The 17,587-nt window shown below is 38.1% G+C and overlaps 2 protein-coding genes across 5 annotated transcripts in view; both read right to left on the bottom strand.

The window, feature by feature from the left end:
- Nucleotides 1-10,341, bottom strand: part of rufy2 (RUN and FYVE domain containing 2) — a 28,099-nt gene extending 17,758 nt beyond the window's left edge. The window contains exons 1-3 of one of the 4 annotated variants that reach the window (XM_034871530.1): nt 10,066-10,341; nt 7,881-8,191; nt 693-866 (exon numbers count right to left, since the gene is read on the bottom strand). In XM_034871530.1, the coding sequence (XP_034727421.1) occupies nt 693-866; nt 7,881-7,956 (250 nt within the window). In that variant the 5' untranslated portion in view covers nt 7,957-8,191; nt 10,066-10,341. Of the gene's footprint in view, nt 1-692; nt 867-3,130; nt 3,889-7,880; nt 8,192-8,801; nt 9,042-10,065 lie in introns of those variants that run through there. The other 3 variants (XM_034871522.1, XM_034871513.1, XM_034871539.1) reach the window with 3 other exon arrangements.
- A 1,304-nt stretch (nt 10,342-11,645) lies between these two features.
- On the bottom strand, nt 11,646-14,238 carry LOC117948572 (transcription factor Adf-1-like). Its single transcript, XM_034878272.1, has 2 exons — nt 13,807-14,238; nt 11,646-12,581 (listed from the first exon to the last, which is right to left on the bottom strand). Exons 1-2 carry the CDS (start codon nt 14,146-14,148, stop codon nt 12,252-12,254), a joined length of 672 nt encoding a protein of 223 aa, XP_034734163.1. The 5' UTR covers nt 14,149-14,238; the 3' UTR covers nt 11,646-12,251.
- Nucleotides 14,239-17,587: the final 3,349 nt, after the last annotated feature.

Below are 17,587 nucleotides of genomic sequence, written 5' to 3' on the forward strand. Positions count from 1 at the left end.
ATAAAAGTAGAACCCAACCGATATATTGGCTGGCCGATATTATCGGCCGATATTAGGCACTTCCTGAACTATCAGTATAGGCATTTATAATGGCTGATATCGTTCATCAGAATCATTTATAATGACAATGACATTATAATGATCAAATAAATGATTCTGGTAAATGAAAATTTTAAAAATAAAATAAAAACGGAATGTCAACCATGTTATGAGTGTTGGTGTTGCATAGTTTGTCCACCAGAGAGCACTCTGCAACGTCCCTGTCGACAACACTCTGATTATTATTTTTTTGTTATTCTGTTTCTGTTCAAAAGGACTTAAATTTGTATTTTTATACATTTTATTTATCAGAACTTTAATATATTTAATGTTCCTCTGTTCTTTTGTTATGTTATTTTAGTGAGAACTCATAAATAACTAATGTTAAGGAAATCTGTTTATGTTTTGTTACGCGTTTATGGATTCTTTTTTTAAAATATATATATATATATATATATATATATCGGCCGATATATCGGAATATCGGATTTTTTAAATAACCAAATATTTGTATCGGTATCTGCCTTAAAAATTCTTTATCGGTCGGGCTCTATATGAAACGCTATGAAAATCTAAGAAAGACATATTTTATGAGGGAGCCAAACATAAACACTATTGTGCAGCAGCATTGCAAGTTGGGAGGTTCTTCTTACTTCTGAGGCCATGTTTAAGGCAGTGCTCCATGACAACGAAGAACTGCTGAAGGGGTGGGTAGTCAGAGTCCAGAGTTCGTCCGAAGCTCAGAGCCGACTCGATCAGCCCTTTAATACTCAGCTTGGCCATGTTCAGCAGGTTGGCTCGCTCCATGGCCATGGGGTCTCGCACAGCTGCCGGACAAAAGCCACACACATAACTTAATAGAAGATGAGATTTATTGAAATGGGGACATTTCATCTGAAGAAAGGGAAGAATGTAAGATGAGATTTATTTTGTGACTATTTAGTCATCAGACCTTTTTTAGGGTTACTAAAACAAGTCACATTTTGTCATTAATTGTAGCTTCATAGTTTATTCTGTTACTTGAGTTAACAAGGGAGTTATCTAACATGTTGTACCCTGCCTGTAGTTCAGTAACAGTTAGGTTGGCGGTGGGATATGATGAGATGATGAAGCACGTTTTGTTATGAGTCTTGAGTTGTCCTACGCTTGGAGAGTGTCATTAAAGAGTGGACCAAGTTACACAATCAAAGCTGTCTCCACGCTCTTTCTATCCATGCCCCTAAAGTACTTGCATGTAATAACAACAAGTTTTTAGTTAACGCTAAGAAAAACTAGCGTTACACTTAACTTAAAACATGCTTAAAACACTCCCATCAGGATTTAAAGGATGGTCACACAATGTCTAATTAAAGTTGACTGAAACTGATGTTGACTTGATAACATTATTTTAATTAGTGATGTGTAATAATTTGTTCATCAAAAGAATACTCCAACCATCCATCCATCCATCCATCCATCCATCCATCCATCTCTGTCCGCTTATCCAATGTCAGGTCGCGGTGGGGAGCAGCTCCAGCAGAATACTACATAGAGTTTAATTTGGGTACATTTGTAGAGTGTAAAACAATTTTGATTTAAACAGAATTTTCATTTGCATTTCAGTATCAGGTTAGTGCTCCAAAATCTGAGACTATAACCTCCCATGGAGCAATGCTTTTAAATGCCCTACACATGGACCTCTGGGTTAATGTGTAGCCAAACACCAGAGCAGGACAGAATAATGTCAGGTGAAAAAGTGCACAGATGTTGCTTAGCAATGTAAAAGAGCTTTAATGGCCCCAGTAGGTTGGCCCAGAGGCAGAGACGCTGACAAATCAACAGCTGATTTCTTGGGAGTAGCAAAACTTGTGCCCTTAAGCTGTGAGCCCTGAGGATACTGAGGGGAAAAAACAATAACCCTGCCTGTCTCACCATGTGACTTCTACTAAAATCTATCAATGATATTAAGAAACGACAACACTAACATGTCTGGATGTTTTAGTGATGATTTAAGTTTTAATGCAGTTATGGAGATTTAAAATTGTCCTTAAAAAGGTCATTCCCCAACATTAATTTCCAGTGTTCGGGTTAAAAGAAAAGAAACAATCAGGAAGTCCTGTTGCACCAAATGCCTTAAAAGACTGTTTAGTTGCTTCAAATTATTTTTATACATAATTCAAATACGCATCTGTATGGACACCTGAAATGTGTTAGAAACTAAATATAGTTGTGAGTGTGTGGGGACTTACTACTACTGGCATAAACACTCGCTGATGAGCACACTGACAGAGAAAAAAGGAAGAAATTGTGCTCGACAAATGCGCTCCACAGATAATAAGGCAGTAATTATAATGAACTGATTTAATAGTATAATTCACTTGTCAAGCAAAAATGGTTCCAGCTTCCTAAACATGATTATTTGCGGCATTTCTGTGTTTTATATATATATTGCTTGGGTTTTGGACTGTGAGTCAGACCAAAAAAGATATTTATATCCATTACTGGAAAATTGTGATCGATATTTTACAGGCAAATAAATTGGTTGAAGAAAATAATCATTTTCTACTAAGTTAAAGACCTTGTAGTACTGTCAAGGTATCAGAAATATATAGTCAGATAATCAACAAACAGTGCATGCTCTAAAAATTGGCAACAAAACCCCCGAGAAAAAAAAAAAAGACAGAACATTGTTTCCATTTGCACCAGAGCAGCATGTGATGCTTTGAGCAGTTCAGTTGTGCAGAGCTACAGTACCACTGCTAACTAAAGAATGAGGATGTACCATCAAAGCTTGAAAGCAGCACTGATCTAAGAAACATTAATTGGCCACACACAGTGTGTGATGATGAGGTAATGTAAGATATGAATGTGAAAGGAGGAAATGTACCAGCTAGGTTTGTCATACATCTGCACACCAGGTGGAACAATTAACTGTGCTCCATTAGCAGCTGACATGAGGGCTGTTTTGTGTAAAGAGACTGATAAGCACAGTTAGATTAGGTCACATCTCCTAATGTGTCCCTAAAACTCAGTTACCGGGTCTTCAGACTGTTATTATAACCAGACACTCCCTTCATAAGCCTCACATCCCCTAATGCTGAAAATACTCTACCTTGCACTGTCCAGTCCCCGGGCAGAGACGTCCTGTGCTCCGACACTTTGGGCAGGACGTGAATGCTTCCTGAAATGGTCTCGGATGCTTTCCTGGCCAGCGCGAAGATAGGAGCCTGCCATCGCCCGTCTCCACCACCACCACTACCACCGGCTCCTCCTTTCATTGTGCTGCTATTGTTAGCTTTATCCCCAACACCAGATTTCTCCTCCTGCAGCCTTAAAATCCCAAACACCTGAACTTTCTCCTTGCTGCTGTCGGCTTCAGACAGATTCAGGTCGTGCTCTGCGGGCGATGTCATGTTCACGTACCTCTGAAATTATTATAGCTGGTGCTGGTCGTTCCTAAAACCGCCAATTTGATACGGTTTGCCAACCGTTCAAAAAACTAGCTCTGATGTACAATTCACTCGGCGACCATTATGACAACCGTAGCATATAAATACATGTGATACCAGTGGCCAAATCAATGACAGGTCTGGCTAGAATTAACACTGAACCGTCGTAACGTTACCTCCGGACTGTAAACTGTAGGCGTCGGTCTACATGGTGAACGTTGGCAACGACGGCGACAGCGCGGACAGCTGCTGCTTGGGATACAAGTCTATTCCGTACATCGTGGTGTTGGAGATTTTTGTTTACAGCCAGCACACCTAACCGACAGTTGGCTTCTGATAGTCCCGCTGCACCCTCCGGAGGGGCGGTGTCAACAGGCTCACAAGACACACAAAAGGCTACGTAATGATTTCAGTAGCTGCTGCGTTGTAGACGTGGCGCCCCCTGCTGCTGGAAGTGAGAACTGCATGGCTCCGGTTGCAGCATGGTTGGTGGTCGACTGTGTTAGCTTGAAATGTGAATAAAAAGAAAGTCCAACGTTGAATAGTTGTAGCTCCCACTAAGGTCGGTCAGTTATTTTGACAATTATAGTTACAGAAAACAAGACTAACAGGGAAAAGAATACTATTTTTATATCGTTTTTATTATTGTCTGTGCCCTGGTCGATTTTTCCCACGAGGTCCTAAAATGATTTAAGGCAGGTAGACCGCGCTACAGAGCACACATTCTGAAGGGTCACGGATTTCGGCGTTACACCGGAAAAGCCTGTGTTATTGTATCAAGCCAGGTAAAAGTTAGCATATTTCTTCATATAAGCCTAATTGTATTGGATTTTTATTTTTGGAAGTTATCTTTTGTAAGTATGGCTGATTCTGGGTTAGGACCATCACAGAAAAAAAGGAAATTAAATGAAGAACATCTAAAAGCTAAAAGGGAAATTGAAAAACAACGGGCAAAACCAAGTCAGTCTCAGTGAGACTTTCAACAGATAGAGACAACTACAGGATTGTAAATGATTCAAAAACGTCCCAGAATCAGCATGTTCAATGTCTGTTTCGTTCATAGAATAACCTTTACAATGCGGGATGTGGTTGTTCCGCAAATGAATTGCGCCCCCCTTCCATATAGCACCAGTTTTTATTTATTAGGGTTCAAACCGCGAAACGGTAGAGCACTTCTATGTTTGTCTTCTATTATTAGGGCCCGAGCGCTGACAGCGGCGAAGGCCCTATTGGAACTGAAAGAATTATTATTCTTCCGGCATACAAATTGCCTTTTTGAGGGGCTTAACATATTCAAAAACACACCAAATTTGGCGGTCGCATCAAGTCCGGTGAAAAATTACGTATTTTAAGGGTTTTGGGAATAGACGCACAAAAATGGCTTGCTAGCGCCCCCTACAAAATTAAGAAAATTGAGCCCCTGTAGTACATTTAACGTAGACTCGCAAAACTTGGTATACATACAGGACGTACATAAAAGTATCGTGGCGCCACACCCTAAACCCAACAGGAAGTCCGCCATTTTTAATTGAAAGTTTGAAATTAGTGCGGTTTAGGCCATTTATCAATGTTTTACTTTAATGAACTCCTACCGCATGTGCAATATGTTTGCGCACGCGCAGATGATAATCATGATGAACGAGGATTTACGGCACTGCACGATCTGTTTCACCGTAGCGGTCTGCTCTTAGCCTCCACTGGAAAGTTTTCTAGGCAGACCTTAATGGTCTTGATAAATGGTCCCCTCAAGGACCATTAAGGTCTGCCTAGAAAACTTTTGGAGATCTCCTCCTACACAGATTCCGATTGCCCCCAAATTTTCAGTGAATCATCAATGGATCAAGCTCATTAAAAGTTGTATAAAACATATTCACATCTTAATTAATTGTCAAGGTGTTGACCAATGAACTTAAAAAGGGGCGTGGCTATGTACATAAGCCAATTCTCACAGAACTCACAGGGTATGTTCAGATAAGTGCCCCAGATATACCCAGACAGTTTAATATACATATGCCACTAGGCGACGCTACAAGTGCAAGATAAGTGAGTGACATTGCACACATTTCACTATAAATCACATATTCGTTGTCCTATCATCACAAATCTCTCAGCGTATGTCCTCATAAGCACCTGAACTACGCACTGAAAGTTTCATTCAAATTGAACACCAGGGGGCGCTATAAATGCAATCAAACCGCAGGTGATATATCGCAAATCATGCTTTTAGTGACTAAATGTTTGTCCAATCAACACAAAACTTCCAGGAAATGTTTACATAATGACTCAATAACTCAATAACTGGACGTGGAATGACACACATCAAGGTTTGAGCTTGGAATTACTGAATACAATACTGAATTGAAAATAGATGTTTTTGACAAATCAGTTGTAAGCTTTTTAAACAAAGTTTGTATACTCATTACAAAACTTGCAGTATATGTTATATAAAAATGTTGGAGCACGTGTGTGAAATTACTTTGAAGTTGCTACTGAGAAAAACGGTTTGAACCCGCAGATCGCCGCTTGCGGCTATAGTTTTTAGTTATTGTTTGTGTTGGTCTACTATTTTCTATCTCTGTACTTGTGTAAAGCATCCTCGGGTTTCATGAAATGCACTACATAAGTTATTACTATGTTTAAACAAACTCTTAATGCTGTGGCTCGAGACACAGTGTTACCCGGTTTAGCTTACGATACATGCAAAGTAGGCTAAGTTACCATTTGCAACACTTGAAATGCAACGATGCATCTAACGCATTCTTATTGTAAATGGATGATTTTCTGGTTGAGCAAAGTATTCATTGCAACTATAGGCTACCTCCCCGAAATGCTAACTCAGTAATCTGCAATGGGCAACAAAGCACTGTAAAGAAAAGACCTTTACAACAGCAGGTGTGGTAAAAACACTACTGCTGTTGTACAAAGTGGGCGCTAGAATCAACACAAACTGAAAGTTACACATTGCCACTTTTAATACAAAAAGGCTACTTTTACTCTTGAGACTTTAAGTACATTTCCCTATTAATATTCATTAACTTTCATCTAAGAAAAGGATCTGAATATTTCCTCCACCACTGTGTGTTTGGTAATTTGGGTAAAAACATTCAACTTGGTAGCAAAAACCTGCTACATATGTTGCATTTTACATAAAATCCCAAAATGTTGGGCAAAATGTCTTTATCTTTAGTTTTAAACAAACCAAATACAGATACTATAATTAAAAATTTACATTAATGACTAGCATTTTGTGATTTCTTTAAATTCTCAAAGAAATTTACACAGTTTAATTGGTGGCTTATCCATGATTTCTTATGTGGGCGGGGTTCTGCTGGGGGAAATTGGACTCATGATGATCTTAGTATTTCCAACGTCCTGGCTGCTGCCCTAATCTTAATGTAGTATGTTGAACCCAGAGAGGAAATTCCTTTAATAGCTATGCAAAACAGAATTTAGTAGAATTTAGAAGCACAACAGTGGAAACAATAACACCCACACAGGCACCAGTGAAGATAAGGAAGAAGTACATGAAGAAAGTCAGGCTGAGTTGGCGTTTAAAAACCTGTTCAAGGTTTTAAGTAAAACAAGCATGCTATATGAAATGCATGGCTGCAACTAATTATTATTTCCCTCATCAGTTATCAAAATCAATCTGTTGATTATTTCCTTGATTATTCAGCTTATTATTTTCTTCTATAAAATGTCATAAAATTTAAAAAATGTTTCACATAGGCCAAGTTGACATCTTTAAAAGTGTTGATTTGTCTGGCCAGCAGTCTAAAACCCAAGGATATTCAGTTTACTATCATAGAGGACCAAAACAACTAGCAATTATTCACATTTGTCAAAGCAGGAACCAGGAAATGTTTAAGTTTGTTTTCCTTAAATTGTTAGTGCTTGAAAATGTTATTAGTATCAAGAACTTAGCAACACATGAAAAATTCACAACCTTAAATCTTGTCGTGGATTATACTAAAGATTATACCAAATCAGCCTATAAAAGCTGCCTTACTGTTTTGGTTTGTTAGGGACTTATTAAAATGTAAAAGTCAGCTGATCATGATCACCTGTAGGACTTCAGTGCCCTGGCAGAGCTAGAATGATGCTTAATTTAATCATATTCGCTCTTAATTCACTTTTACTGATATTTGGCCTATGGACACCTTAAGTTAAGTGTTAGGGTCAGAGTGAAAACAATTTAAATTTGATTTTTTTTTTTTGCTTTAATGTATTACAATAGACAAGAGTAAACTGCAGACAGGACAGATGCTTTGTTTCAGTGCAGTGACATGAACACTGAACTGTTGTTCAAGTCATTACAGTACATTGTATGAGATCAGATTGCAGTAGGAGTTGACAGGAGTTATCAGCATATAATAGATAGGGTTATTAATTCAAATAACACAAATAACCTACCCTGGCTGTAGGCTAACCGCTCCATACTCTCACTATGAGTGATGCCCCAGCGGTGGAGACTCTGAGGGGAGTACATGTTGAATGGTACTCTCCTCGGCCACTGTCTTGTAGCAAAGAGGATAGTAAATCAAGCAGATCCCTGAGTCCTGAAGTGGCTCCCTCTGGTCTGTTTCCTGTTAAGCTGCAGCAGTACCTTCAAGTCTATTTGGATTTTTCTGATTTCCTGGAACCAGATGACCCTCAAATATGGTGTTTTACAGTTAGGTCACAGGCTCAGGATGTGCTAGGCTTCTGCTGAGCCTAGAGAAAGCCTAGAGAAAAACAGTGGAGACAGAATAAGATCTTAGAAGCAGGAAGATTAGAGAAGAGTGCATAAAAAAATCCAGGGAATAAAAAAATGTTTTTTGTTATAATTGCTCCTGTCTGGTGTAGCCTACACAAAACAAGGATTACTCCAAACTTTACATTGCAAAACCCAACTGTGTTCCCATCCCTGGCTGGGCACTGGTGGTATGTAGCCGCTGGCCGAGCACAATGCACACCCTTTTGAGATGGACAAGAATTGCTACAAATTTGCATTTTAAGCCTGGTTCCAAGAACATAATTAAAGAACAAGATAAAACAAAATGGCTATTCAGTCTGATTGTCAGGCAACTATATTGCCCCGAAATGTTCTTGTGCAATTAGACTCAATGATTTGTTGCATCTTTGCCTCCCATATATCCTCACTGATTCAAACAAACACTGTAAACACAGACACCACAGGATGAGACCTTTCACTGTCATAAATAATATATCCCAAAAGGTTCTTACTTCAGACATTCTGCTAAACTCTTCGTAAATCTTGATTTAATGCCAAAATGGTATAGTCACAACCAAAATTGACATTACAAAACAGAATATAGAAGGAGGAGGTTTTACCTTTTCTTCTAGTGGTAGCTTATGATGAAGGCCTCCCCCTTACCATGATGTAAGAGTGGGAGGTAAAAGTCTCCGACCTCACCAACTGACAAATGTTAACTCCATTACAACACTCAGCAAGAGAAACTGTCGTAGCATGGAGGCTACAATAGACTGCATTACAAGGACCACTGGTGTCTTTCCCTTTTTTGTTGTTTCCTCTTGTTCTGCCTTTCTTCCTCTGCTTGCCATACTCTCTCTCTCCTCTAATAGCTGAGGGCTGACCAGGGATCATATGACTTGCCTTTTGCACCCTCAGCTGACTCTATACTGCCTGTGTTAATTCTCTAAATGGCTGCATTTGCAGAGAATTTATAGTTCAGGCCGCTGCTGCCTTGAGGTTGATATCCATTTGTTTTTTGGTTTCATTCTACTACACCTGTTTTCTGCCTCACATGCAATATCTCTGTATCGTTATATCCCCTGGTGTTTTCTTACTCCCTGTTTGCTCCCTGTTTCACCACATATAAAATGTGTAAGCTTCTTAATTTTTTTGTGTGCATGTGCTTTTGTGAGGCTGTTCATAGATTTTCTGCCTTTTTGTGAGTACTTTTAACAGTGTCAAACGTAAGAAATCAACAATAGGGACGACAACTGTGTTATGCTATTAGCATTTGGGCTTACATTTTTTTTAAGTAAATTTTATTCAATTTAATTCAAAAATCTTGCATTCATAATCTGCATGCATGCAGCCTGCATGGCGGTTAATTTTGCACATCTTAATTACACAAGTCTCTTTTTCAGTTTCTCATTTTTACATCTCTCTCCTGCCACCCTGCGTTCACTTTCCGCCTTGACTCTGTCTTCACTCTCTCCTCTCCCATCATCCCCGAACCACACCTTAACAAACACTACTTCCAGGGTGGTATTTTTGTACCATATGACCATGTTCATCACTGTAGGAACATACCCTTCCACATGACAGACAGCCGGACCAACAAATCAATAGCCTATAGTGGTACCCATTTCCACCAATAGGAGGATGAGATGCTGTTTCATCATAGTAGCAAGCCTTTCATCTGCAGCAGTGCTGGAGTGGTGCTAGGCTCATAGATTCTAATACTGTGATTTATTAATATCATTTTGAAGAAAACAATAAACAGTGAGTGTACTGTCCTACAATTGCAGAAGAGACATTGTAATTATACCAACAATATATTTATGTTACACGCCATCATCCCTTATGGACATGTACATATATTATAATGCGATTATTGCATCTCACCTCAGTCAGTCGAAAGCAGAAAGGTGATCCTTATTTCTGCAGTTTGTCAACACTCAGTAGTCTCGTCCCAAAAAGGATAAGTCTATGCTCTGGTCCAGTAATGTAGTGTTAGGCAATGTCTGTTCAAGATGGACTTGATTCCTCGACTTACTAGCATGTACAGTCCACGCTTCAGGGTGTCAATCCCAAGCCAGTAGTGGCAGCTACAGGCAGCAGTGAGTGGCTCCTAGATGTCCCATGATGGACACTTCAGATGGTGATAAACAGATGAAGGGTTGTCTTCTTAATATGTTCTTTTTATTTATTCTCTCAAAACACACTATCTATCTATCTATCTATCTATCTATCTATCTATCTATCTATCTAATGTAATCAAACCATGAGGTGCAGCAAGGCTGTTAAATAAAAATGAGCTTCTATAGGTTTGAATCAGTAAGCTGGAACAAGCTCTGGAGACATCACCAACAGAAACCACAACCATCACCCCACACAGCACCCAATGACAATAGAGCAGGAAGCCAGGGAGAGGGGGTGGAGTGTGGAAGTAACACAGGCAAAGAGGGAAGAGGTATTCCAGAGCAGGCTTGTAGAGGGATATATACAGTGAGGAAGAGAGAGAGAGGGGCACTGATTTATACTCCTAAATACACCCCACCTACACATTAGCATAATACACTGCTCATATGAATGGGACACATGAAAATATGAATGAAAACATACACATTTTGGTGAACAGTGCTTTCTGCAATAGAGGAGGGTCAAGACTGCTGTTACCAACCAATCCCTGAACAGAAAGGGAGGTCCTTGTTGAGACGGACCATAAATTGGTGTGTGTGTGTGTGTGTGAATGACTAAGAGCTAAGAGAATGAAATATAAAAAAATCACTGTAGCTAGAATATACTCTCAGGGAAATAAGATCATGCTTATTCTGCTAATGCTTTCCTCTAAAGCAACACAAAGACTGATAAACAAAATGAAAAACAAAAGAGAGTATTGTACAATTTGGTAGATGATAAAAAATTAAATAAATACAATAAAATCTGTACCATCATACTTAATTTGAAGTTTGCAGTACTAATTAAAAAAAAAGTCTGTTTCTAAACTGAAAAACTAGCAGGTTATGATTTGTTTTAAAAATGTTGGACATAGGGTGACCATTTGTGTGCATCTGGATTATAGACTGTCTCTATTGTAAAACACCAACACATTTTAGCAGCCACTACCTTTATATTTAATAACAGAGTGCTTTTTTGATATCTATAAACACGGAAAAATAACAAGAAGCTAAAAACATTTTTTTCCAAAGCAAGAAAATATTTATTTGTAAAAAAATATACAGTAGAAATGACTTATTTCAGAAAGAGAAAGGATATCGATTTGTGTACAGTCAGAGAGATATGTCTTCTCTACAAAAATCATTTGAAGAGAATTAGGCAGCGCTGACAACTCTTTCCTAACTTTTATCATCATTTGTAGCTACAAGGTTAAATAAAAAAGCTATTTATATATGCAGTTATTTCAAAATGTCTGGAATTTATTTTGTTATATATATATATATATATATATATATATATATATATATATATATATTAGTGAAGTGAGCTGGTACTGTTTAACAGGTTTTATCTGTGTAAGTGGTAATAATATTGTGTAATTGTAGCATTTGTGTGTTCTGTCTGCGGATATTTTCAAAAGAAAAGTTTATCAGCAATGGGTTGAAACTAATTTTCAGATTTTTTATCACTCTGAGTTACCAAGTTAACACATGCACACCATTTCCTAGCGCAAGGCCAAATGACATGAATGGGTGTGGACAAAATGGGCTGACCGATTTATCGGCGGGCCGATATTAGACATTTCCCAACTAACAATATCGGCATTTATAATGACTGGATAATTTTTTTTTTTTTATATATTGGCCGATATATCTGAATATTGAATTTTTAAATAACCAAATATTTGTATCGGTTTCAGCCTTAATATCGGTCGGGTTATACTGTTACATAGACAAATCTCACAACACTGAATTATAGACATCTAAATATTGATATTTATAATAGCAGTGGTGATCCAAAAATAAATATTAAAGTTATAATTTAAAAAAATATATTTATAGGTTGAATGAAGAATCATAATTATTCCAAAATCACTGGTCATACAATTTGTATTGCCTTTTAGGAGTCATTTAGTCCTCAAACTCTGCAGCATAAAGCACTTGCTGGAATTTCATCCGTACCTCCATTCTTTTTTTAATGGTAAGCCTCTTTAATGAAGGCAGAAGGCTGAGCAGGAAAAGTTCATCTTCATCTCTGAGGTTGGTCAGGGCATCTGCAGAGCTTATCTCAGTTTCTGTAGTGGTTTGCCTTTTACGTTTAAGAGACACTCCCATCTCCTGATGATTGTTTGGACAGGACTCCACAAGAGAAAAGCTAGTACTAACAACAGGCATGGTACATTGTTGCTCCTTCTCGTCTTTATTTTGCTCTTTCTCCACGTCCTCGCCACTTACAGCTACCTGTGTGGCATGTCAACAACAAATAGCAGCATTACTTGTTAACACAGACAACATCTTTGATAACAAGCTTCAAATGTATTTGGCAATCACAGCCATACAGATAAAAAGGTTCCTTATACAACCTATACCTCCTACTGGGAACTACACAGACTTCCGGGTTTGACTGGGTTTCTACTTTGTTGTAAGTCTACAGTTAAAACAAACTATTTCAATACAAAAATATGATTTTGTATTACTTTGTATTTCATACAATCCAGGAGGGCCTGTCTGATTAATTTAAAAGAAAGAATATCGGACAAAATAAAAAAAATAATCAGAATCTCTTTTAGCCTCAAAATCGGATATCCATCCCCTTTTTATTTTGTTAAGTCAAAAATAATATTGGTTACTTACTATTTTTGTCTTCTGCATTGATACACAAAATTAGTCAATGACACTGCAGTTAAATTTTACTTTTTTGCTGTATCCCACCTAAATTGGTTGTTGATCTCTGTATGTCTTTTATTTGTTAATATAAAAATAAGAAATATACAATAACAATAAAAAGCAAATTAAAAAAAGAACAGGTGGGACGGAATAAAATCCCTAGGGGCTTGTAAAAGAAGAAGAAAGAAGAAAGAAACCCTAACATTAAAATAAGAGACAGCTGAAATGCCTGTCATCAATTTACAGATTTACAAATATTTTAAAAATAGCCAATGTAAAGAAAAGAATACAAATTGCAGACAATACTCCAAATTATAATCAAGGGGGGAAATAAATAACTAAAAACAGTTATTACAGTAAAATATTTTTACACTGTGTTCATGCCCTGTATCATGACTAAATTTACACAGTGTTGTACTCCATCAAGAGAAGTTGTTTAAGAATTTATTTAATTTTTAAATCAGAATATTCTTCAAGATTAACGGTTTTCCACGATGTGCTTTTATTTTGAAAGGTTAGCCCAGATATTCTGAGAGGCAGGCGTCATATCGCTAGCTAACAGTGCGGTCGGTCTCTCTGGATGTTGTCTTGCGATTAGTTTGTACAAAAACCTATTTCATTTGGGATGTGTAGGTATACATCCATATTATATACAGATTAGATTACAGTGTAAATATGATTAAAGCCTATTGTTAGCAGTGGTGGTGATTACGTTTTCGAGGGCCAAAGTAAAAAACTAACAAACCAAAACAAATGCTTGAATTTAGTTTTTTTTATTAAATGGATGACAGACACGAACCTCGTCGGTCTCTCCCTTGCCACTTTCTACTCTAGGTTTGACATAAGCGCTGAGCCAGGCTAGCTGGTGGTACAGCACCGGGACGGGCCTCTCCACCAGGTTCTCGTCGCTTGTCAGCAGAGGGAAGCTCCTCTTGGCCATTCGCTTCTTCGCCTTACAGAACTTGTCGCGTAGATTTTTCCATTTCAATTTCACCTCCTCCTCCGACTTTCCCATGTCGTCTGCAATATCCCTCCACGACAAATGCCCCTTCAGATTGTCTTTGTAGTCCCGCCGGGATTGGTCATATAAATTCGGGTGTTCACGTATCAAGTCCGCTAGCTTCTTCTCAACAGTATTCATTTTATTTTTTGTTTATTTACTTCATCGCGAAGTCCTTTCGTCGGCAGACAACGATTAAGGTTCGTTCCCCTCGCCAGGTTCAAGCTGGCAGAAGGAAGTGCAAAGATTCATTAATTCAAAATAAAAGTTTTTCCATTTACGCATTTTTGACAGGCTATCATTGAATACAAGAAATTAAAATATATATATTTTACGTTGATCACATTGTCTTACATTAAATTGAAATAGACAGAACTTCCATATGATTAAAGCAACTGCAGATTGCACACAAATCTCCCCCCCCCCCCCAAAAAAGAAAAGAAAATCGGGGTCCTGCAATTTATCCTAAAGGACCAAACATGGTGATACAGTGCCACAGTTGGCTTTATATAGCCTCAAATGCCTACCGGAGGCATTTCTCCAAACGGTATTTTGTTGCCTTGTAGCCTACCTGTACATGTGTAATGACAATAAAGTAGTCTATCTATACAACTGAAAATCCAAGCATACAAATCACACACAGAAAACAGCTTGAAAGTAGGCTACTACTTTTAAGCAACTGAACTCTTGATATAAATTATTGCATATTTAAGCTACTTGTCCTATGCTAACCGGTCGGCATTTCATTTCATGGCAGAATAAGTGGTGGTGATGGTGCAGTGGATATTACACATGCCTTAGATGTGGGGGACTTGTTTTCGATCCTTACCAAATCCCCGAGCCACCTCAACTGGCTCTTCTCAACGCAGCATCAATTCAGGCCCTGCACCTACGTATGAGGCCTGAACTTTTTTCACCACCTGCCACAGTCACTTTTTACCAGCCATTTTTTTTGGCCTCATAAAGGAGAAAAACAAGAATTGCTGTGTCTCTGCGCTGTGAGATGCTCAGCGTAGGTATTTGTTAGGAGATAACATAGGCCCACGCTAATTATTACTAAAGTGCTAGTTAACATTAGTAATTAAACCTAAGCAGCTAATGTAATTCAAAACTGCCTGCGAGTTTATCTTGTAGGTCTACTCTACAGTAATTCCACTACTATAAAACAGCAAGTCACGTGGTAATGACAGAGTCGTTAGCCTATTTTTTTTTTTAAACGTCTGCTACGGGGCCATAACGTGAGGCATAAGGTAACGGAGCCTCTAATACATTGTCGTGTTTCTTTAGAAATAAATAATGGACCAAAAGAGTCTTTAAACACTTCAAATGTAAAGTTATTTACTGTCAAAGTGACGTCAAAATGAGTGGCGGTTAATGGAATGCTAACGGAAGGTGATGGCTTGTTAGCTGTCAATCCATGTCTTCCAGTGGTGCGGGAACCTGATTTGTCAGGCACTGGATTGTCTAGCACTGGCTTTTATCCGGAGTGCACTGTGTTTCCTGCCTGCCTGCACTAGATGGCGTATTTGTTCTTTTCTTTTCTTTTCTACTCTACTTAGTGATTTATTTTTACTGTGTTGACTCAGTGAACAGTTCTATAAACCCAGATCTGGGGTAGCTTTTAGGACACATAATACTGTCATAGATATAAAAATAATTTGAAAGGGCTTCTTCTTTGAAGAAACTTTAAAGGGACTAGAAATCATGTGGCTAAGTGTGTTGGGTTGTCATTGTCCATAATGTTTTGAGATTATAGTATTTTATTTTCCTCGCTATGTGGGGCTTTTAGGTTTAAAAATATTTGTATCTTTGCTACTGAAACATACCAGTGGTAAGGAAACGTCAGAAGTGCTGGTTATGGTATAAACTTCATAATTAACCTAATTCCTTTTAGGTGGTAGATGGCTTTTAAAGTGCATGTTTATATAAAGAAAATATTTTTGAAAAATCCAATTGTTTGCCATAACATCATATAAAATCATTTGGTGTGCAATTTCTTGGTTTACTCTATGTTTAAGCTGTTGTCCATGGTTCAAGGTTCAAGGTAACTTTATTATCCCCAAGGGGCAATTTGAATTACAGCCAGCAGTAACAATATTTTATCAACCCACAACAATAAACACAACCACAGTACATAAATTAAATTAAATTTACAGAGTATTGTTAACCATGGTAATAACCGCCGGGATGAATGACCTTTTAAGTCTGTTAGTTCTGCATCGTGGCAGACTATACCTGCGCCCGGATGGCAGCAGCCTAAATTGATCCCACAAAGGATGACTAGGATCAGCCAGAATGGCTCTCGCTCTCTCATGAAAAATATATATGAAATGGTTTTGATGTCATTGCTTATTTTCTGTATATTTATATTTGTGTTGTTTATTTGTGTAGTCTTATTTGTATTTAGATATTTATGCTGTCCCTTACACTAAGGTCTGGATCTTTTGGTTTGGGATAACGCTTAATTATCAAAGGCCACAATTTAAATGAAGGCTAATTTAAATAGTTTTACATGGTAATCACATGAAGACTCCAGGCAGGTGTGATGAATACTAACATCACAACATCAAATTTCATTTACATCTGAAGGCCACAAGGGAGAGTTGTGACAGATCAAACATCCTCTCTGTTGGAGGCAGTTTAAGTGTCACCTGGAAGTCCTCATGTGAGACAGTACAGATTACAGGGACAGCGCAATGGATAACACCAATTATGAGGACATCAGCTATTATCACAGGGATGTTACAAGTGATGGCACACCCAGTCACAATGACAATTACAGTACAACTGACTAGACTACTTACACAGGGTCCATATGAGGGGGCAACCTGTTATTATTGGGATCCAGAAAGTCAAATCACCTTAATTTAAGGAGAAAACACAAATTATATAGACAGCACAAGTGATGGTTAACAGTTTTATTCCATTTGTTCAGATAAACATAGAACCTTCTTGTTGCTGACTGAGACACAACTCAAGACAAACAGTCAACAACAGTGTGTTGCCATGTTCTACAAAATGACAGCTCTTTAACTGCTGGGTTCGCAAGATTTATAAGAAATAAAATAGAATGATGATTGTGCAGAGGAGGTTTAAGAACCCGGCAATAAAAGGTCACAAAACCTTCATTGGAAAATGTGGAAAGACACAGGGGAGAATACAAAATTTGGAACATTCTCCAAAAGGAGTTAAACAATGAAACTACAGAGGCCGCACCAATCTGGCTTTCAGACAAAGGAAAATCTAAATGAATAAATAAAAAACCAATTTGCACTAAAGTGCTTTTCCATTTTGACTGAGACTTTTGGCATATCAGGCAACTAATCCCACTAATTCTTTAACATTGTCAGCAGTCCAGAGTATGTTACGCCTGCAGTGATTGTTACAGACTGCCTGTCAGCAGACAGTAACCACAAGAGAGCAGCGGAGCCTTTATCTGTCTTCATGCGTTGCAGCAGCAAAAGTTTTCCACTTCTACGAGCTCATCAGAAAAGCCAATAACCGCAATTGAAAGCTGCATGGTTTTCGTTTGTTAGGTGAATACAAACAATTTGTATTGGGATAAAATACCAGTTTGGGA

The sequence above is a fragment of the Etheostoma cragini genome, chromosome 1 (genome assembly GCF_013103735.1).
Source record: "Etheostoma cragini isolate CJK2018 chromosome 1, CSU_Ecrag_1.0, whole genome shotgun sequence".
Classification (NCBI taxonomy): domain Eukaryota; kingdom Metazoa; phylum Chordata; class Actinopteri; order Perciformes; family Percidae; genus Etheostoma; species Etheostoma cragini.

Bases quoted from the DNA above. Each gene is read 5' to 3' on its own strand.
- LOC117948572 (XM_034878272.1), bottom strand. From the start codon at position 14,148: ATGAATACTGTTGAGAAGAAGCTAGCGGACTTGATACGTGAACACCCG. The intron at 12,582-13,806 runs GTTCGTGTCTGT...CATGCCACACAG, and splicing joins GCAAGGGAGAGACCGACGAG to GTAGCTGTAAGTGGCGAGGA.